The sequence below is a fragment of the Meleagris gallopavo genome, chromosome 1 (assembly GCF_905368555.1).
Source record: "Meleagris gallopavo chromosome 1, MGAL_WU_HG_1.1, whole genome shotgun sequence".
Taxonomy (NCBI): domain Eukaryota; kingdom Metazoa; phylum Chordata; class Aves; order Galliformes; family Phasianidae; genus Meleagris; species Meleagris gallopavo.
In genome coordinates, this window is record NC_139404.1 from 48,913,609 (window position 1) to 48,935,728 (window position 22,120).

At 44.9% G+C, this 22,120-nt stretch overlaps 1 protein-coding gene across 1 annotated transcript; it reads right to left on the minus strand.

The window, feature by feature from the left end:
- Nucleotides 1-966: 966 nt before the first annotated feature.
- Nucleotides 967-22,092, minus strand: ACO2 (aconitase 2). The gene is made up of 18 exons (XM_010710428.4): nt 21,940-22,092; nt 16,465-16,607; nt 15,119-15,377; nt 12,809-12,901; nt 10,943-11,101; nt 10,405-10,555; nt 9,020-9,124; nt 8,690-8,781; nt 8,326-8,431; nt 6,891-7,048; nt 6,065-6,138; nt 5,266-5,377; nt 4,949-5,071; nt 4,605-4,760; nt 3,307-3,498; nt 2,295-2,427; nt 1,869-1,990; nt 967-1,467 (listed from the first exon to the last, which is right to left on the minus strand). Exons 1-18 carry the CDS (start codon nt 21,973-21,975, stop codon nt 1,324-1,326), a joined length of 2,358 nt encoding a protein of 785 aa, XP_010708730.1. The 5' UTR covers nt 21,976-22,092; the 3' UTR covers nt 967-1,323.
- Between the last annotated feature and the right edge of the window lie 28 nt (nt 22,093-22,120).

The following is a 22,120-nucleotide window of genomic DNA, read 5'->3' on the forward strand; positions in this document are numbered from 1 at the left end:
AAAACCTGCCTCCTGCAGTCTAGCTACTTGTATTTCAAGGCAGACAGTGTTGAGTGTCGAGACTAAAGCTTTGCTCTGCTCCAACAGCCAATAGCAAACAATTGCCATCACCCTCTCTAACAGCAATGAAAGGAAAGAGGGGAACAAAACAGCAAGTAAAATCTATGCAGGGCCCAATGCCAAGAGGGTGATGTTGCACATAATTACAAAGGCAGCCACGTTTGGCAGGAAGGGGCTGTAATTCCCTGGGATAGTGGAGCTGCTAACCTCCAACTGCGAAAACAAAGCCTGAGTCACCAGCACCCTCCCTGCAGTGTAGTTATAGCCCCTTAATTCTGAACTGTTATTCCTGGTGCATTACTCTAATTAAAAGGGAGCCTAGAATTGTGTAGGTTCACATAGTAACTGAGGTCCATCTGCTCAGTCAGTCAGCTTACTGAATGCTGGCTGGGCAGTAGCGGTGCTCAGACATGCAGTCTGCTAAACATGAGGGAAAATCCCTGTCAGTTTTTAAGAGGTCAGAATTCAGATGATGCAGGTTAGAACCTCAACAGCCGAAGAGTCTTCCATACTGGTTGCTCCAGAGAAAGCATCCCAGGTAGGGTAGCTGCTGTGCTCAGCTCACATTTCACCAGCTCAGAGCTCCCAGCAGTGCACCAGAGTAGCTTCACTGCTTCATAGAGCGTTCTCATGAAATCATCCTCAGCATCGCTCTTGCTGTGGAGAAGGTGAGCTGTGTGAGAGGAAATTAATTTACTGCACGATGCCAGTAATCTGCATAAATGATTTAGTTCTTACAAGTTTGTTCTTATCATAGTGTAAAAACCAAACCAAAACGTGGTCTTTGCATAACAACAGCAACCAGGCAGTAGCGTGTTTCTCCAAGTTCTTTCCCACCCTCCCAGAAACAGTGAGGGGAAAGGGGCTGAAGAGCAGGATTATGAATACAATAACACAAACAGAAGAGATGGTCACAGTCTTTATTTCCACTTTAAGTCTTTAGCCATCAGTAAAGTGAATGGGCAAAAAAACAACCAACTGAGCAGACAAACCCACTTTAGCTGGTTATTTCCAAATATAAATAACTGTGGGACAACTGAAATTGAGCCAAAATAGAAAAAGGGAGCTGGGGAATTTAAAAGACAAAAGTAAGCCTAGCTGCACTCCCTTTTCATAGTGTCAGTGAAGAGGAAGTGCCATAACAAAAAGGAAGCTATGGTTACATTTGATCAGACACTTATTCCAACAGTAGGCATGGAATTGCACTTTCATGAAAATGCCAGAGCTGAATCGAGTCCAGTGCACTGGGGGCATTGTGCGCACTTAGCTTGATTTCTGCTGCAGCTCCTTCATTCTGTTCAGGGCACTGCCAGCCTGGAACCACTCAATCTGCGACTCGTTGAAGGTGTGGTTCAACATGATTGTTTCTTGGCTCCCATTGGGATGCTTGATGATGCATTTCAGGGGCTAAAGGAAAAAGACAGTTCTTATTTTCCCCCTTCTTTTTCAAAGGAGTAAGTTAGCTCAGGCTTCTCACAGGAAAATCCCTGCATGTTTTTAAGAAGCTGGAAACAGTGGTGGTCTTAACATAGAAGTGTGGCTGGAGTTCTTTCTAGGGAGCACTCCTACCTAAGGCAACAAGTCTGAACTGAAAATATCCTAGAGGGCTTTCTCGTAACAGGTCAGGGTAACATGATCTCATTCCCCCAGCTCTGTAGGCCCCATTGCTGGTGTGCAGCATTCCCTCTGGCTGGAAGGTTGCGGGGCCGCTGCTGCCTGTGCTACCTCAGGCCGTAGCACGCAGCTCCACAGTTCTCCACTAGTGGCTCATCCCTGACCCCAAGTGCAATGACAAGACAAGCAGGTACCTTTCCAGGAGCAAAGTCTGCCAGCCCCACGATGCTCAGCTTGTCCACAGGATGAATCTTGTTGTAGTCTGCTGGATCCGCAAAAGTAAGAGGCAGCAGACCTTGCTTCTTCAGGTTGGTTTCTGCAGAGAACAGACCACTGAATCAACTCACTGCAGGAGATCAGGATTACTTTGTGGCTGCCCAGTGCTTCTCCAAGTAGGAGTTCAACAGTAATTACGAACCCAGGAACAAAATGAGCATATCCACTGTTTGTGCCATATCTAACCAGGTACGTAACAGCATTCCTGACATGAGACCATGCAATCTGTCAGCAGATGGAGTTCCTTTCCATCCATAGGCATTGAGCCCTGAGGCAAGGTAAACATCTCTTCTATCCAAACCAAACATCCTGTTGATATACACTACAGGGGAAGTGCAGCTTACCGTGGATCCTGGCAAAGCTCTTGGTGATGATGACCCTGCCCCCTAAGTGACGTGGCTCCAAGGCTGCGTGTTCTCGGCTTGATCCCTCACCATAGTTTTCATCCCCAATAACCGCCCATTTGACACCCATTTTCTGTGATACAAGAAAAAGATTTAGAATTCTGCAGCCACTCAAATGAGAGTTTACAATAAGTACATCCCCAATCCATCTAATTTCAGTGCAACACTACTGACACTGCTGCGCTATAATATGTTCTACCAGAAGGCTCTCTTTGGTTCTAAGGAAGGACAGAAATAGAGGAACTGAGAGCTTCAGAGCAGTTAGGCATTGCTGTCCTTGGCTAACATGGACTGAAGAGGATTGCTTTTGGGATCCAGAGCAAATCCTTGTCGCCATGTTTCTTTACACAGTCTTGTGCTGTGGCAGCACGCACACTGGCAGTGATCCCTGCTCTACTTTTTGGAAGTCAGACTTCCAGCTTGAACTTCAGTCTACCAGAGGATCCCACTTGAGATCACTTCCAACCCGTTCAGAGAGTGAAAGGCCACTTCTTGAAGATCCAAGTTTTAAAGAACAAAGGGGTCAAGATATTTATTTCACTGTTAGACTAGTCAGGGGTTAATTCTTTAGGTTTATGTAGTAACTGAGGTCCATCTGCTTAGATAGGAAGGTGGGATTTAGTTGCAGTCACACCTTTTTACAGGTGACACAAACACCTGTATATTGCGAGTAGCGAGTACCTAGAAGCGTTCTTCCCCTTTCATCCTCCCTTTCATCTAGGGTTTCTGGTTCCCTCTGGGTCACAAGATCCTCCTCCCTCAGCCTCACAGCGGGCAGGGAAAGAACCTCCTACAAGAACTGTCACAATCAGAGTAAGTCCCAAGAAAAATCTTGAGCGCTGAGTGAATTCACAACTGCTGTTACTTGAGCAGTAGGGTGAGGTTGTTGGTCTTGGCAGAACACACAGTGCAAACATCCTCTTAAAACAGATGCATCAGGACAAAGTCCCACCTTATAGTAACGGGCTGTGTCTGGGACAGGCCCAAACTCCTGGGTTAGTGCATTCCTCACAGAGTTGGCTTTGCCATTTTCAATGTTGATAGCGCCGATGAGCAGGTTGTTGGAGATGTTGTCCAAATGGCCACGGAATTTGAGCCATGGTCCAGCAGCAGAAATATGATCAGTGGTGCATTTCCCTTTTACCTAATGGGTAGTAGAAGAGATGAATGTATTAGGATTACCAATGCTTCCTCACACTTTTTATTCTAAAGAATCTTCACATCTCTTTTTAAAAGCACAAACCCAAGACAATTGCATCTGTTATACAATCATGGCACACTAAGGCAGAATGCAGTGGTCATTTTGCACGCTTTGATTAGAAAAAAGATCCCCATTCCAAAGGGGAAAATGTATAAAAATGAGGTTAGCCACAACATCTTGTGCCATGTTCTCACTTCCCTCAGCAGCATGTTCAAATAGCAAAAACAATTAAGTTCTTCCTGTTACAGCTCAGACTCTCTGCTGGAAAAGCTCAGCAAGACACCAAGTGTTCCCCTCTGAGTTTCCAGTCTGTATACAGGCCTTCTCAGCCTGTTGGAACAGAATTCCCAACAGAGAGAACAGCTTTCTTACTGGTAGTCCCCACAGTGTTTCCAAAGGAATTGTCAAAATGTGTCAAACAAGCACAGCTCAGCATGGAACCATGGCTCTTGGGAGAACCAACAATGCTCCTGAAGGACAATTCCTAAGGGGCTGTATTTCTGCACCTATCACTGTGTTAACTGAAACTTTTACTTTGTGAACTCACCACAGAGAGGGAGGAGAAACTCATGTCTTCCTTAAGAGACTGAAATGTAATGTTTAATTATTATGAAATAAGAGCTTCTCTTCCTGTAAAACAACACAACTACTGATGGATGACAAGATTCTAACAACCTAGCTTCAGAGAAAATACCTCTTAAAACTGTTAGGTATTAGAGATCCTGATGAATGGTTATAACTGGGAAAAATTCTCCAGACTGCATGGCATGGGTGGGATCACATTCCACAGTGTAACAAACTAATATTTTTCACAATATTAGCTAACAACTAGCCCCAAGTAGAAAAGTCTCTTAGTTACATTAAATGCAGCATTGGAAGGAAACATCAACACAAGAGATGGAAGACTCTTTTTTCACTTCCCATAATAACGCAACAGTAGGGGAAAAATCTCAGACAGCTCAAGGCACACCAAAAGCTTCTAGTAATTGATGTGCAAATCCCTGCTCAGCAATCCTGCCATAGCTGGTGTTCCCCTCTTTGCTCCTGACCTTGATGAGGATCAGCATGTCTTCTAGATCCTTGCCATCCCACTTATCAAAAGGCTCAAGAAGCTGGAGACGCTGGCTGGTGGGGCTCACATCCACATGCTGTCCACTGCCATCCTTGGGAGGGTACTGATATGTGTCCTGGCCTGGGTCAAAATCCTTCCAAAAACAGAAAGTAAAATATCAGTCTCAGCAAACCCTAACATCACTTGAGGAGAACAAGATAATAATGGCAACTGCACCAACTACAGCCTTAACATTAAGAAGAGGTGAGTGCATGGAAGCTTCCCAACTGTACATAAAGAACAAACAGTGACAGGCCTTCCCTCCCCAGACCAAGCAGTTACCAGCTTAGGCAGCTCATCTGCATCAGGTGCTTCTAGTTTAAACTTCTTCCCATCTGCTCCTGTCAGGAAATCTGTCTCAGGGTTAAATTTTAGAGTGCCAGCAATGGACAGGGCTGTGACAATCTGAAAGAAAAATGACAATTTAAATGCACAGTCTTCCTCTCATCTCTTCACTTGAAAATCCTATGCCTAAAAGATAAGAGTCAGAAAGCTCTCTTAACTACACACCAAGCGACACTGTGTCTCCTTCTTAAGGGGGCAGAATGAGCTCCCAAGACACTGAACTATCCCACGGGCTCCCTGTGGCTGTCTCTTACCTCTGGGGAGGTCACAAACGCGTGAGTCTCTGGGTTGGCATCATTGCGACCTGTGAAATTCCGGTTGTAAGATGTAACTATTGTGTTTTTCTCTCCTTTCTTAATGTCCTTCCTGTAAAAGAAGGAAACACATTCCTCAGATACAGAAGGAATATTACTTCTAGATGTCTTGCTGTTAAAATCCCCACTCTTGACTTTGGTATCAGTCACTGACTTTGGGAAATGTTAATTAGTGCCCAGACATGTTTTCCTCCCTTAAGTACAGACTCAAAACCAAGGACAGTGAAAAGCCAAGTCAGACATTGATTCCCAGAGTAGTTTTCATAGACCACGTTGTGCACTGTTGAACTGTCTGAACAATTATCTACTAGAGTATGTACCTTTGGACACCTCACCATTAGCAAGGACAAAGCATGTATCTCCCATCCCTCTTATCAGGAATTTTCCTCCCTGCCACTCCAATGATTGAAGCCAGACCAATAGCTTATCCTATTTTAAAAGAAACAAATAAACTCCAGGCCATCTTCTCGAAGATGACTAATCTCTCTCTCTGTTTTGTCTGCTACCAGAAACATACAGATGTGGCCACATGTGTGGTCTTTTTACAGCTTCATTCGTCTAAAGGCTCAGCTTAAATCTGCAGTCTTTCATTTCTCCTTCTCCAGAGCACGCAGCTGCATCCAATGGCTAGGGTGTGCTTAATTCCTTGTGTGTGGAATTTACAATCAAATTTGGCTTCACAGAGCATTCTAACAACTACAAAATACAAAACTAGAGAGAGGTCCAACTTTCCCTTTACCTGTCCCATTGGCCAATGCATGGCCCACAAGCATTGGCAAGAATCAGTCCTCCAACGTCTCGCAGGATTTGTGCCTGGGAACAGACAACAATTGCATTACTAGTAAGAAGCCCAGAATACATTTCTGGTGTTGCTCTTTCAGAAAAAGAGGACACTCACAAAGCACCTACCCAAGAACATTCCTCTCCTTGTTTCACTCCCAAGTTTTGAGACTGTCTTATGAATGCATGGGGTTTGATCTCAGTAAACTCTAAGTTAATACTCGGAAAAGCAAAGGAAGACTTTACCATCAAGTTTCCAATTCTGCCTATTTTAAATGGAACAATTCAGCTACGCAGATATTTGACTGAGAGCAGCAGCTGGTCTGATTAATTTTCTGCACAATTCCTGTCAGTGTAAGGATTGATTAAGTAAAAGTGCAGGCAAGAATGTGCCTACTCAGTGCATTCAGAACAGCATTCAATCAAGAGGGCAGCTTTTGAAGAAGCCCATGTAAGGACTCATATAGTTGGTCCCCAAGCTGTGACAGCATCCAACATTTACTAATTATAAGAACCAATTAACAAATTGTTATATTTTTCTCCCCATGCCAAACTGTTCTTAAATGAGAAAAAATATTAACATATCCAATGAAAATACTGTCTAGGTAATGTCAGGACCTGGGGGCATAGCAGCACAAGGCTGGTTACTAGATTAGTAATTGCACCTCTAGTGATAAGTAAAGACAAAGTTTAAGAGGCTTCCATTAGCCACTCCAGACTCCTGAGCATTATCTGGAAAAGCTGAACATGTATTGTTTGGAAGTATAAAGAGTGGTCATACTCACGTAACCATCCCTTTCAATGGTGGCACGGATCTGCTCTGAGCCTGGTGTGATTGTGAACTTTGATTTGCACTTCAACCCATGTGCCAGTGCCTGCTTTGCCACTGCTGCAGAGCGTCCCATATCCTCATAGCTGGAGTTGGTGCAGCTGCCAATCAGGCCTACGGGGTTTGACAGAGAGAGATAGGAAGGTGGTTACTGCAGCCATGGTTCCAGGATGCTCCTCCCTGACCACCTCTCAGCAGAAAACACAAGGGACAACCTATTCCACCAACAAGGAATCTGACACAGTTTCAGGTGCTAACACTGCCAAACCTCCCAGCAAGATCCTGTGGTCACAAGCAATCTTTGTCAGGTTGTGGAGCTGCTATGTCAGAACACACTACCTGGCCACTAGTCTAGTTATTGCTTTACAAGGTCAAAGTGGCACCTACTTGCACTTTGGTTAGGCAGATTACTACAGAGAGGCACTCAGGTATTCATCCAGAGATACAGAAAGGGCTACAAATCAAGATGAAAAGAAACTGAAGAAATAATTAAAAGAGGTGGGTCCCTCACTATTCAAATTGAATTTCAAGTTTTCCAGCCATCTCAGCATACACTTTTTTTTTTGCTAGCCAAAGAACCCATTGACATTTTTTTTCTTCTGAGAAATTTACACACCCAACTTAGCTCACCTCAGTTTTCTTGGCTAGACCCCAAGGTACCATTCAGTTTTGGTACAGACATTCTGTAGTCCTTGGATAAAGCATCCTTTGTTACGGTACAAACACCACACGAGGACACACTGTGCTGCACTGACAGTGCTCTAGTGCTAACCAGTAAAGCTTCACTTCAAGTTACTTCAAGTTATTTGTAACAGCAGTGAATAACAAGTTTCCCACCTGCACTGTGGCCTTTACAATGTATTTGCATTCTTTTCATTCCCACCTGGAACAACCCAAGAGAAGCCAGCCAACGGGCTACAGTCCTACAGGTGTGCAGGTATCCAAGCCTGCTCTTTAGGACAAGTATTAACTTTCCTGGGTCCTGAGAGCTCAACAGCCATCTGCAGGGAGAACTCACAATCCTGCTCCAGACAGATCTTTGTTCAAAGCCTGTTGCATGGATTTGACCAGAAGTGTTATTCAACAAATAACGCTACTGTCTACCCAAGTGTTTCAAAGCTCCCAACAAGGGGAAGAACTTGCCTGCTTCTTGAAATTAAAATCTCTCCAGCCATCCCAGACCTAGGCCACACGTATAGGATGAGAAGAGACTATACTTCCCAGAAAGTTCATATACCTATGAAGAAATGACACTGACCCAAAATCAAAGGAGCAGTAATTACTGAGCGGTAATTAAGGGACTGGACCTCAAGCTACACAATGAACCACTTATCCCAAAACAGCAATATTCATGCCACAAAGATGTAGACAGAAGAAGGAATACTACCCACCAACTCTGATATCAACAGGCCAGCCCTCCTTTTCTGCCACAGCACCAACATCTGACACAGGGTGCGCCAGGTCTGGTGTGAAAGGTCCATTGATATGTGGCTTCAGCTTTAAGAAACAGTGACAAAATCAGAAATTACAGTAGCCAAGAAAAAACCTCAGTCAGCAGCAAATAAACTCCTTTCACCGCTCCATGCAGAAGCTGTTTAGGATTCACCTACACAAACACCTGAGTTGTCGGTGGAGCAGACCTGAGTGTCGTTCTAGGATAGCCAGGGGTGTTGCACCCAACTCCCAGTACAGTCCTCATTCACACAAACAGTCACATCACAACATCCATGATGGCAAGCAGGAATAAAGCCTTACCTCACTGAGGTTGATTTCTATCACCTGGTCATACTGACAACCAGCATCTGGCACCAAGTATTGCTGGAACTCATCTGCCAGTGCAGCTATGTCTGGAATAAGAAAGAAGGGAGATCTGAAAAACTGCAACAAATACAAGGGAAAAGAAGACGACTGGAACAATGAACACAGGGTCTGCAAGGTATCTCCCCAGGCACTTAATCTACAGACCCCATTCCTGTACATGCAAGGTCAGAAGTAACAGCAGACAAAACTGCAGGAAGATGCTGCTCCCAGAATACACCTTCACTCCACAAGCTTCTACCCACTTCAACCCTCAAGCTCTCTTACCAGCTCGCCCAGTCTTGCCCAGGTATTTCTTCATCCGTGCGTTGTAAGGGAAGACTGAGGTGGTAGCTCCAATTTCAGCCCCCATGTTACAGATTGTTGCCATTCCTAGAAGAAGAATGGGAGAAAAGATCATGAGATCAACGATCCAAGTCCAAGACCATCCAATTCTTCAAAGGTCAAACCACAGAAAAGATAGCAAAGCCAAGAGAGATCAGGTTCATTAGGCACAAAAACCTAACTCCACCGCAGACAGGATGCACTGTCTACATAATGGCTGGTTCAGTCCCTAATGTTTCTGATCAATACTATGTCTGCAACCAGACTTTGGTACAAGGAAGGAGTTGAAAGCCATAGCAGTTCTTGATTCTGGAAGGTCTAATAGGGACTCCTCCCCATCTGCACTGATGGGGATATACTTACAGCAATGAGCAGTGTCTCTGCTACCCACAGTGAGTGTCCAGACTCTCCCTAGCATCTAATTTATCTTTACTGGAAGAGCCATAATGCATTTATCTATATGAGAAATTTGATGAGTCGAGTAAAAGCTTCCGGTGATTGAGTACAATAAAAAACCATTTACTCGTGGCACTGGGACCACCCAGTGCTTTTCAAGGACACAGCATGAAGCAGTAGGAGATGCTGTTTTATATTTAGGGGGCTAGAAGCAGATACCACAGTTCAGCTCCAGCTGATTCAAGAAAAGAAAAATCTTAAATTACTCTCAGTTTGTAAAAACCAAGCTATCCAAATTGTAGCCAAGCCATATGAACAGAGAAAAGTCCAGCTTGAATGCTGCATTTTAAGCCAAAGGAAGTGAGACCTCCCATACTTTTGTCCTGACAAGTATCATAACAGACAACTGTAACGTTCCAATTAAGCACACAAGACCCACAGTCAACTAGACTCCAAGTTAAACTACTACTTTCTGGTCTTCCCTCTGCTGTGCTTTTGGGAGAAGTTTTTCTTTAGCAGATGTCACAAACGTTCCCTTTCTGTCCACAGCTTATTTTAGGCTGAACTGAAAATGTCTTCCTTACCAGTCCAGACATCTTTATCCTCCAAGCATACAGCAGAATACTTCCATCCTTATTCTCATCCTAACATCATCTTACAGGATTCTTCATAATTAATTGTTCAGTGTTTCACAAAAAGATTCAATGGAGAGAGGCCTATTTTTTCAGAGGGGTGCTACCTCATCACATCACCCACACCCCTGCCAGTTTGCAGAGAACCAGACTGACAGTTTGCAGTGTACTGCAATCACTCAGCCTGGCTAAGAGGGAGTATGTAACACTTTCTGTATGATTCCCTTCCCAACCTCTGCAGGCAATAACATCCACCAGCAACAACACTCAGCTCCAGATAAGAGATTCCTGCTGTCTTACCAGTGCAAGAGATGGAATCCACCCCAGGCCCATGGTATTCGATGATGGCACCTGTTCCACCCTTAACAGTGAGGATGCCAGCCACTTTCAGGATCACATCTTTAGGAGAACTCCAGCCAGAAAGCTTGCCAGTTAATTTTACACCAATAACCTGAGTACATTAAATATATATATATATATATTATACTGTCATCATTTTCCTTCAGCAGCCAAAATAATTCCTCATACTTCTCAGAATGTGGGTAGTCACAACACCAAAAGGGTGAAAAATCCTGAAATACCACAACACGTGCACAAGGGCTGAACCCAACAACAGGGCCAACTGAAGGGAGATCACTACTTGCCTACTTTTCTCAATCTCTGAATAAAAAGGCTGGAAATGGAAACTCAGAGCTGCCAATGAATCACAGACCAGCTGTTTGAACCAATGTACGATTACAAATTAAACCATTAATTGTACATAGTGCCTAACGTATGTTTCTTATGTATCCTAAATCTCACCTGCCACATAGAGGATTAGTATTCCTTTTGCTCCTACCTTTGGGCATTTGAGCTCCCAAGGGATTCCTGCCATGACATCTACAGCATCAGCTCCACCCACTCCGATGCAGATTCCCCCCAAGCCACCTCCATTGGGGGTATGTGAGTCTGTGCCAATCAACATAACCCCAGGGTAGGAGTAGTTCTCCAGAATGATCTGAAAATAAAAATGGATCGTTTGCTTGCTTGTTTGTTGGGTAAGGAGGAGGGAGACACCAAGGAAAACAACAAGAACAAGAATCTGGATTAGTTTTTATTTGCAGATTTCAGTAGCAAGAAAGTAATTTAATTTGCTTTGGATCGTAAGTTCAGCTATATTTCAAATTGCTTTCAGATGACAGTACAAGGTACCAGGTCTTGGCCCAAGGGTCCTTGCTCATCCCAAGATAATACAAAAACTTAAACTGCGGTGTTCCTTTTTCCACTGGAAGATGACTTCTTTCCAGCAAGCTTTGTTGGAGCTTAGGGATCTGTTCCTCAGCCTCCAACCCCTTGACTCAACTGCTGAACGAGCCAATTCACCTGTCCAGTGCCAGCAAGATCTTTTGCAGAACTTTATGGTCCCACAGCAGTAGAACACCAACTGGCCCCTCCAACCCATGCTGCAGGCCAAAGCCTAATCACATGGAGGAATAACTGACAAATACACCAGGAGGCTGCCCTTCCCTCACTGCTGACCCCAGAACAGCCTTGGCAGAACTCAATTAGCCCTTTATCAAGAAAGCTAAAACTTTGCCTCTAATACTTCTAGATTTACATAAATGTACAAGAAAGTCACTTCCAAGGCCTCACTTTGCCAGAGCTGGATTCTGAAGCTATAAAGCATGTCTGGTTTTCTCCAATCAGAAAAAGTGAATCACAAGAAAGCTGGCAACAACAGTAGGTAGCTATGTTGCCACACGACAAATATTATGACTGGCTTCAGAGCAGAAGTGACCCGAAGTGTTCCCACAAGCTTTTGGAGAGTTCACTTGTTCTATTTCCTTCCTCTGCTGTGTCACACTAAGTTAAAGTAAGTCATTCCATAGCTAAGAGCAGAGAGCTCTTGACTGTGCCTGGTCACAAGCTCCCTGTTGAGAGGATGTTTAACAGTAGTCATCCATACACTTCTCCATTCCTTTTGCCTGTGTTGCACTTCAATTCTTCCTACCTGCAGCTCAGGAACAATGTAAAATGTCTAACAGACATACACAGGGAATCAACCCAGACCACGTCAGGGAAATCTGGCTAGAGGTATTGATTTTAAAAGTCAAAAAGCCTCATTAAGTGATAAGTTATCTTGGGATGGTCATTTTCTTTTGAGGTGCAAGTGCTATAAAAAGATAATCTCAGACCTGAAAGCTACTGAAAACTGTTCTGTATTTTATCCAGTTCAGATAGCAATTAGTTATGTGGTGCTGTTGAGTACTAAAAGTCAGCTGCTCTAGTTGGTGTCCTCATATACTTTCTTGGTTTACTATGGAACAAAATATATATAAAATAACCCCCTAAAAGGTGCATTCCTAAAGCCTCTTTTCTTAACACTAAAAGAAATGCATATTAGCTTTACGTAGCCACTTCATGGCACCACTTCATTGTCCAACCATATCAAAATGAGCCAGCACCAAAACAGAAAAGGATCTCTGATTCACATGGCCTGCTGCTGGCACTCAATAATCACGCATCAGGTTACAGTTTGACAAAAATAACCTCTAAATAAAAACACTGTCATCAAAATAACTGAAAGAGAGGAAGCAAGAAAATTCTCTTGCCCCAAAGAGAGTTGCTCCTCTGAACTGGTGAAATTTCTAAGGGTTTGTGCTCTCCCTTCACCACGAGGTAAAAGAGTCACTGGGTGTTCAAAGTCTGCAAGTACATACGTTACCTGGTGAATGATTCCTGATCCAGGTTTCCAGAATCCCACTCCATACTTGGCACCAGCCGTCGATAGAAAGTTGTACACTTCCTGATTTATGTCCTAGTCACACAGGAAAACACACAATATTAGTAACGCACATTCTTCCATAAAGCACGAGTTTGAACACATTCCCTTCTACTCAAGCCTGTTCACAGATTGCTCCATGGTTTTGGAACAGCTAGGAGGTGCACATCACTCCCAAAACCAAAAGGGATCAGTGTCAGTCTGTCATCATAGGCCAATTAATTTCACTCAATTTCATCCCACTTGTAACTCCAGTAACACATCTTTTTTAGTTTCAATTCCAATACCTGCCAACAAGGTATTTGAGAATGCTCTGGTTATTTCTTGTATTCTCACAAGGTACTCTAACCCATTTTTCACTTCTTCTGACCCCTCCTTCCTTCTCTGCCAGCTGTCTTCTTTGTTTTACACATGCTTTGCAGACATCTCTAATCTCTCAGATTAGCATTTTGGCTTTACTTTTACGGATGAAGAAATAAAATTGAAAATTGCTCACTGCCAGAGGAGTTGGTGGGTGTCATTTCTCATTCTGTTGAGTCGCCTGCTAAAGACTCACACAATGCTGCCTTTCTTGCTGCACTACCACCAGTACTTGCAGAGGTCACACTGTGAAAATTGCTTGTGAGAATAACCACGGTTGCCAAGGATGTATAACGGTACGTATGTTCTGATAACTCTTGGCAGAAGAGTGGCAGAGTAGATAAGATAAGCGCTAGCAGAAGAGAGTTTCTTAAAAACTGTTCTCAGGCAGCTATGTTTCAGAATAAAGAGGAAACCAGGATAATGGAAGAACTGTCTCAGCACACACTTGCTGAAGTTTCCCATGGGGCAGCAACAGTTCTTTAAGCCCTGTTTTCCATGGGGAGTCAGGTCATTTTACTCTGTTTGTGCGTCTCTCCCTCAGTAAAGTACGATGATGAGCCAGGAGCAGATTCAAACCACCCTCTGGTCTGCCAGCATTCACAGTGTGCCAGCTGGCAGCTTCAGAAGCAGAACACAGTCAGAAGAAGGCAAGACCTTTACTTGGTCTGCTCAGAGTGGCTGGCAGAGGAGGGACTCTGCTCAGCTCAGCAGCAGAATACCACGGGCACTACAAAGAACAAATACAGGAATAAGGGAGAGAGCAAGACAGCTTCTTTTCTTCTCTGCACCTCCTGTCTTATTTAGTAAGGTCCCAAATTCTTAACCTCACAACTTCAGCCTAAGGCAAACTTAGAGCAAGAAGTCCCTTAATTCACTCCTAGGCAGCGTAAGTTCCTTTACTCTAGACTGAAGGAAGGGAAAAAAAAAAGAAAAAAAAAAAGCAGTTATTTCAACATCAGGAGTTTCTGAGAACAGATACAGACTACAATCTTAAAATCCATCTGAACACAGGGCTAGACAGATTCTTCTGTTTTGGTACCAGGATCCAAGTCACAGATCCTTCTAGCTATGGCAACGGATTCACGCTGTGCCCACTCGGAGGCTTCCTCCATCTCCCTGCTATACTAACATGATGTCCTTCCGTGGCAGATTTGCTGTGGTATGTGGAACAGAGGTGTGTGCATCTATATTTGACAGAAATCTCTAAGGAGGAATAAGCAGTAAAAAAGTGAAGGGGAAAGTTAAAAAAAAAAACAAACAAAAAAACCCTCAGTGAACATGCAGCTGGACAAACAACACTGGAATTCACAAATAAAGGACAATATCCTTCATGTCTGCATATATATTTATATCTGTCCCTGCTGGTCCAGAATGCTGCACATGCCTCAGTAAACATTCAGCTAATCACAGGCAAGTGGTCTGGGAAACAGAAGTAGTTATTTGCTGCCCATTTACAGTGTAAATCAGTGTGATACAGACATGTTCAGGATGTTTTCCATGCTGCCATACCATGGCATAAACAGCACACTCCCTAGCATGACCTGTCTTCCTTTTCTAACCTCTGAAATTTATTTTTCTTCTTCCTTTACTTCAAATATCTTTTCACTGTACAAAACACGTATGATCTAGTCTTCCATTGCTAGCAGATTAAGTCTCTTTCCATATTCAGGGTTCTTTAAATCATATGATGATTTAAATCAGCTGAAAAACTCCCAAAGTCCTGCCTGCTGAGTTTCTTCACTGCATCTGACATACCTACAGAGCTGACCACCACAGGTAACCTGGTACCATGTCTGATTTCATGGCTTTCTGGAAAAAAATTAAAAAATCTCTTCCCAGAGTGGAAAGAGGCCTTCAAACAGTCTGAATTTAAGTCTCTGCATTAATCACCTTGGCTCTTCGAAGATCCTTTTCACCACCTGACTGAGCTTCTATGAGGTGATCACAGTGGATGGTGGAAGGCACGGCCACTTTGGGCAGCCCGCTGCTGATGAACTGCAGCATTGCCATCTGAGCAGTGGCATCCTGCATGGCCACACGGTCAGGCCGTAGGCGCAAATAGGTCTTGCCTCTCTCAATCTCCTGTTTTGCTGGGTCATCCAGGTGTCCATATACAATCTTCTCAGATAAGGTCAGGGGACGGTCAAGCCTGGGGAGACAAAGGGATTTTGCATCTGCATGTTGTCTACTTTACCATTTGCCCTTTTAAGGACGTAACTGAATAAAGATACTCTCTGCTTCCTTTTACCATTCAGACTACTAAGACGTGAATACAGACACCTGCATGCTCATCACACAGAATTAAAATATCAACTGGTAGCTCACTGAAACAGATGCGCGGCCCAGAAAGTTCGAAAGGATACAGACTGATGTCACTTTTGCTTTCTTATGTAATCTCTCAATACAGTAAAGCAATGACTGCTCATTTTTCAAGGTCAGACTTCAGGCCAGAGAATGAGGAAGCAAGTCAGAGGTCAGACCCAATTCACAAGTACCAGAACAAGGACAAGTAAGGAGAGTTTCACAACCACAGACCTTTAGGTACTGTAGAGTTCTACTGGCTATCTCAGTTGAGGAGCGTATTTTTGTCAGTGGTGAGAGCCTGTGAGAAGGAACTGAGCAGATGCTATGACTTGAAATGAGAGTTAGCACATCTAACAAAGGATGCAAAGACCAAAGGACAATCTTACAAACCACTGACAAGGTAAGTGGAGCAGGAATGACAACTCAGCAGGCACACAAGCCTCTATCAGCAGATTAAGGTCACCATGTTTACATACATGACAAATTCCTAGCCCTTCTTTTTGTGCCTAACGCCTACAGTGGAATACAAGAGAGCATTCACTGTCAAAGCGCAAAGGAGCATTAACCTACAATGACCACGACCCACGCACTGCTTCCCAGAAAGGTGTGAGGGCCAATACAAATACTCCAAAAGGAAGGTGTTAATAAAAGAGGACAAAGCCCTTTCTAGCACCTCCTCTGCACTGACCTGGTTCTCTACATGTCAGTGTTTCATCGTAACCTTCAACCCTCCCACTGTGCCCCACTGCCACATGGAGACATTACAACCCGTATTTCACTATATTTGCAACTGCCACGGCTCAAAGCTGCTCCACCAAATAAAGACAGCCTTTGCCAGAGCCCTGGGATGCTTTTCCCTCCTTTCCCATTACTGCAGAGCTAAATTCTGCACATTGACCTGTCCCTTTCCCTCTTCAGTCCTCCATTCTTACCTCTTACGGACGATGTTGATGTTCTTTTCCAACTTTTCATAGTTTATGTACTCATTAGGCTCAAAGTGGCTCATGGCCACCTTGGCCCGCTGGCACAGAACGGATGCAACATGGTAGCGCCGTATCCCACCATTCAGGGCATGCTGGAAAAAGGAGAGTGTTAGTGCTGGAACCCAGAACTGGTATCACTTGGAATCACTCGTTGGTATTGAGTTTACACTGTTGGGCTAGCAAACAACACCAAACGGGACTAAGCAGATACTTTTCTGCTCCACCATCACACACCAAGATCTCAGTTCAAGGTCCCTATACAAAAGTCCTCTGGAACATGGGAGAAGAACAGACTGTGCACCACTTACAACAGCTGACCTCAAAGAGACAGGTCAGTGCTAGAGCTAAAAGGCTTTCACACAGCTTTAAAAGCTGAATCAGAGGGCAGCCTCCACTAAAACTTGCAAGGATTTGCCACGTGCATTTCTTAACATCCTTTGAAAGTCTCCGTTGCCATTGCTGGAAGTCTGAAACCAGACACTAGACAAGAGTGCAGAGTACTCGCCCCTCTTAACAATTTAATCTGAATTCTGCTTTTTCTATTCATTCTCCAGTTTATGTTGACAATATTTCGGAAAGTACAGGTTAGTAAATACACCAGCATCACGCCTGGTATCCCTCGTGTACGTCTGATTGTATGTATGCCTGTAAATGAGCAAAGGTCCTTTGGGCACCACAGAATCATAGCACCAACCACTCGTTCTGCATTACCAAAAATGCCAATCAAACCTTTAGATCACATCTTTTTCATTTCTCCCTGTAAATATTTTTCCCGTGGCTTTCTTGATACCAGTATTCAAAACAGTGCTTAAAATTATCAAGACCAAGAGACAAAGTCACCAATTTTTATCCAAATCTCTTGTTTTATTGTCTTTTTGATAACATTTGTTAATATTTTCCACAATGCAAAGTTAAGGAAATCCAAGAGAGAGCATAACAAAGCTGAGGAAGTGTGGGATAGACGAGTGGACAGTGAGGTGGGTTGAGAACTGGCTGACTGGCAGAGCGCAGAGTCTGGCTGGAGACCTGTAACCAGTGGTGTCCCCCAGGGGCCTGTGCTGGGTCTGGTCTTGTTCAACATCTTCATCAATGACCTTGATGAGGGGATAGTGGCCACCCTCAGCAAGTTTGCTGATGATACGAAGTTGGGAGGATTGGCTGACATGCCTGAAGGCTGTGCTGCCATTCAGCGAGACCTGGACAGGCTGGAGAGCTGGGCAGTAAGAAACCGGATGAGGCTCAACAAAAGCAAGCTTAGTGTCTTACACCTAGGGAGGAATAACTGCATGCACCAATACAGGCTGGGGGATGAGCTGCTGGAGAGGAGCTCTGCAGAGAGGGACCTGGGCGTCATGGTGGACGACAGGTTGGCCATGAGCCAGCAGTGTGCCCTCGTGGCCAAAAAGGCCAATGGCATTCTGGGGTGCATTAAAAAGAGTGTGTCCAGCAGGTCGAGGGAGGTGATCCTCCCCCTCTACTCTGCCCTGGTAAGGCCTCATCTGGAGTACTGTGTCCAGTTCTGGGCTCCCCAGTACAAAAAAGACAGGGATCTCTTGGAAAGAGTCCAGCGGAGGGCCACAAAGATGGTGAAGGGCCTGGAGCATATCCCCTAGAAGAAGACTGAGAGGGGACCTGATCCAGGTTTATAAATATCTGAGGTGTGGCGGCCATAGTGGTGAGGCCAGTCTCTTTTCAGTGGTACGTGGAGACAGGACGAGGGGAAATGGACATAAGCTGCAGCATAGGAAGTTTCGCACGAATGTGCGTAAGAACTTCTTCACGGTGAGGGTGACGGAGCACTGGAACAGGCTGCCCAGGGAGGTTGTGGAGTCTCTTTCTCTGGAGATATTCAAGTCTCGCCTGGACGCCTACCTGTGCGACCTGGTGTAGGGAACTGCTTTGGCAGGGGGGTTGGTCTCGATGATCTCTAGAGGTCCCTTCCAACCCCTACAATTCTGTGATTCTGCGATAGCAGCCAGCACACTAGCAGTAAGGGTGTTGGCTGTTTTCTTACCAAACAATCCTAAGCTATTAGATACACATCTCTCAGTAGGAGCAATGCACATCTGCAGCATTTTAGCAGCCACGCACCATTTTGGTCCAAGTAAATCTGAAATAAACATGGTGGTACAAGGGAGAGAATTGCTGTAACAGAAGGGCAAATGAAAGGCAGTCATCAGATTTCAGCCTGCTGCAGTTTAAGCTCAAAACTTCCAGAATATATCAAAGATGTCAGACTTGAGATAACGATTTTCCCACTGGAGAACCAACTACCACTTCCTATCAGACAAAAATCAGATAGTATCTTCTCAGTTTCTGAGTACTTTTTTGCTTCACTTCACTACTTTTCTGAAATGGCTCAGTGAAATGCAGTATTCATTAGAATACCACATAAACATTCAAATGGTAATCACAGTAATAGCTATACAAAGTAGCTGACTTCTGTTTGATCCCCACCTCAGCTCCAGATGCCAGCTACGGAAAAGAAATGAGCACTGGCAAAAACACATTGCTAATGGTGGTGCCTACATTGAAAAATTGTTTTGTAGCTGAGAATTTGTTCCTTCAGACAGTGCTATTGTGTTCTTTGAATCTGTTGGAGTTTCCATGGAGGCATTACTTTTGGAGCAACCTCCATAAATCTACAAGATTAAGTCACAAGACTGACAGTTTCCAGTTTCATTTTCTCCCACTTTTCCCTGAAACAAGAAGTGCTCCGGGGGGTTTGTTTGGTATTTGTTTGTTTGTTTTTGGTGAGTAGTGACAACAGCCATGGGAAGTACATAGTCAGCATCATTAGATTCTGGACTGAGTACCCAGCAAATAGCTGCCCAGCGGGCTCTTCTCACCTGGCACTGAATTTGTTTTCCCTGTACCCGAGTGTCCTTTACTCAGAAAGAAACAGAAAAGAAACCACTGCAGGGCTCCTGTGGCTATCTGTATTTTGGGAGGTAAAAAGTTTCCCCCTAGAATTGGTAAAGACAGCTTACTTAAAGGTATCATTATCTTTGAATCCTCCTTAAGAAAGCCTACTCTTATCTATGTGGACTTTAAAAGCTCATCTAAAAAAAAACAGCTGTCTTGTAGTTAGCTCACAGCAGCAAACGTCTAGATGCAAGTTTGAATTCTTGAAACTCACATTTTGGCATCAAATATGGTAGATACATCCAGTAAGCATAAAATCTGTAGTCAAAAGACTAGAAACTTTGCCACATGCTCTCCTACTCCAAAAAGCACTTCTAGAAATTCTAACTAAAACCCAAAATATCATTTTTCCTCCTCCTCCCTGATCGAAGAACACTAGCCAAGTTTCCAACGTTGACCACGATTCAGCCTAAAAAAAGCAATAAGGTATAATCAACATGTAAATGCAAGCTGTTTTCCCAGACCCACTTCCAAGGAGCAACCAAATTTAGCGTTCCAAAGATGGGTTTAACTCTAGCCAACACGGTTTTCTTGCCAACATACACAAAGCACAAAATGCAATTGCTTTTTTATATGTACCTACAAGACCTTCAGCAAACCCCTGACTCTTCAGTCAGTTTCACAGTGCTGTTCTTTCTGTCCATTCCTTAGGCCAGCTTGGCTTGAGAAACAAGATGGCTCCCAAAAGCATCTTTCAGAACAGCGTGAAAAACACCTCCATCCTCTGGGGCTTTTACAGGAACCATACTATAAATAGGACTGTCAGCCTGAACTGGGCTAATTCCAATTCATTTCTCTCTAAGATAAGCCTTCTACCCAGTTCCAACTCCAAAAGCCTGTTCTAGGAGGTGAGATGAGCACAACCAGCACGTTATGCCATGCTCAGTGCTGGCATTACCACAGCAACTGGCAAGATGAGCCACCTTATCACTACATCTCTAGAACTGCTACACATGATAGAAACTATTATTTGCTTCCTACAGCAACCAGCCAGAATGATCGGAAACAGTGCCTTAAATGGAGAAAAAAAAGTCTACTTTGAATCTGATCATATAATACCCCCAGAGTACTAAATTTGCTGAGCTGACACATATTTACTTTAGTACACACTCAGATGATCTGATGTGACTGCACACACCATAAAAGGAGAACCAACCCATTATTCTAATAAAAGATTTGCCTTCATTTTATCAGTAGTTGTTTCTGTTCAAAGTGCAAAGTAGCAATTAGTTAACAGTCAATGATGAATATACTGAGATAATTGCAATGATACCATGCTGTAACATTTACTTAAAAAAGCAATGTTTTTCTAAGACATCTGCACTGAGAGCAACAGAGAAATATAAAATACGAGTTAGAATCATAGAATCACTGAATATCTTGAGAAGGAAGGGATGCATAAGGATCATCAAATCCAACTCCTGGCTCCATGTGGCACCACCCAAAAATCAGACCCAGTGTGTGAGAGTGTTCTCCAAACATTTCTTGAACTCTGGCAAGCTTGGTACTGTGCCCACCGCCCTGGGCAACCTGTTCCATGCTCACTGCCTTCCTCACAAAGTGCTTTCTAAGCACTGGACTCAGTGATCCTTTACGTGTCCTTTCCAAGCTGAGATATTCCGTGACGACTCTATGATAAGGTTATTGCTGCAGCTCCCTGGGAGTGGGAACACTCTCCCCAAGGTCACAGCTGGCAAATGGAGCAGTCAGAGCTCCCAGCTTCACCACGTGGCTTACTGAGGGCAGTACAGCGAGCAGCACTACAAGAGAAAACGGCATTCTATCTGCCTTCTAAGCTTTAGAAAACAATGAAGCATTTATTAGCGAGTAGACAGTGAATGGGATAATGTACTTAGTGTGGTAGTGCCTGCGATGAGCACAGGCAGATGTGGGTTTTAGAGGTCACGATGAAGAAGACTGGGAGGATCACTATGAACAGTGGTTCAAGCCATTTAGAAAATAAAATAATAATAATAAAACGATAATTTATGCGGCTGCCTGGCCTTGCACGGCCCCTTTAACACACGGATCCAGAGACCCCCCTGGACACGAAGGGCGGCAATCCCGGAGCCGGGCAGGCAGGAGGCGCGGAGCGCCACGCTCCCCTCAAGGGCAGCCGCAGCTAACGGCACGAGATTAGGAGGAGCCCGCGGAAGGAGGAAGCGCGGCCCCAGGCACGATCTCCCGGCCTACCCGAGCGCGGTCACCTTGCGCTCACCTTGAGGGCCAGCGGTGCCCGGAGGCAGTGGGACCCGCCCGACACCGAGGCCCACGAGGCGGCCGCGCCGCCTCTGCCGGTACGGCCCCGCCATCGCCATGGAAACGGGCGTCAGGCCGCGTCGGGGACGCGCTGACCTACGCGCGGAGACGGCGGAGATCCGGCCCCACGCCTCCGCCCGCGGCCCCGCGGTTCCTCGGCCCTCCGTCCCGTCGGGAAGCGGCCCTCACCCCGCCACCCCGCCCGGCCTCTCCCGACCCCGCCCGTCCCGCCGCGCTCACCCGCAGCCGAGCCGCCAGGACGCAGTACGGCGCCATTTTGTGCACTGACAAAGATGAAGTCGCGCCTCGATGGCGTCACTCGGTCCTTTTGATACCTCCGGCGCGTGGGAGGGGGCGCCGAGGGGCGGGGCCGAGCGGGTCCTGGCAGGGAGGTACGGGCGGGGAGAGCGGCGACCCCCGA

Bases quoted from the DNA above. Each gene is read 5' to 3' on its own strand.
- ACO2 (XM_010710428.4), bottom strand. From the start codon at position 21,975: ATGGCGCCGTACTGCGTCCTGGCGGCTCGGCTGCGG. The intron at 16,608-21,939 runs GTGAGCGCGGCG...TCCTTTTTCCAG, and splicing joins TCCTGGCGGCTCGGCTGCGG to CATGCCCTGAATGGTGGGAT. The intron at 7,049-8,325 runs GTGGGTAGTATT...CAAACCCCGTAG, and splicing joins GCCTGTTGATATCAGAGTTG to GCCTGATTGGCAGCTGCACC.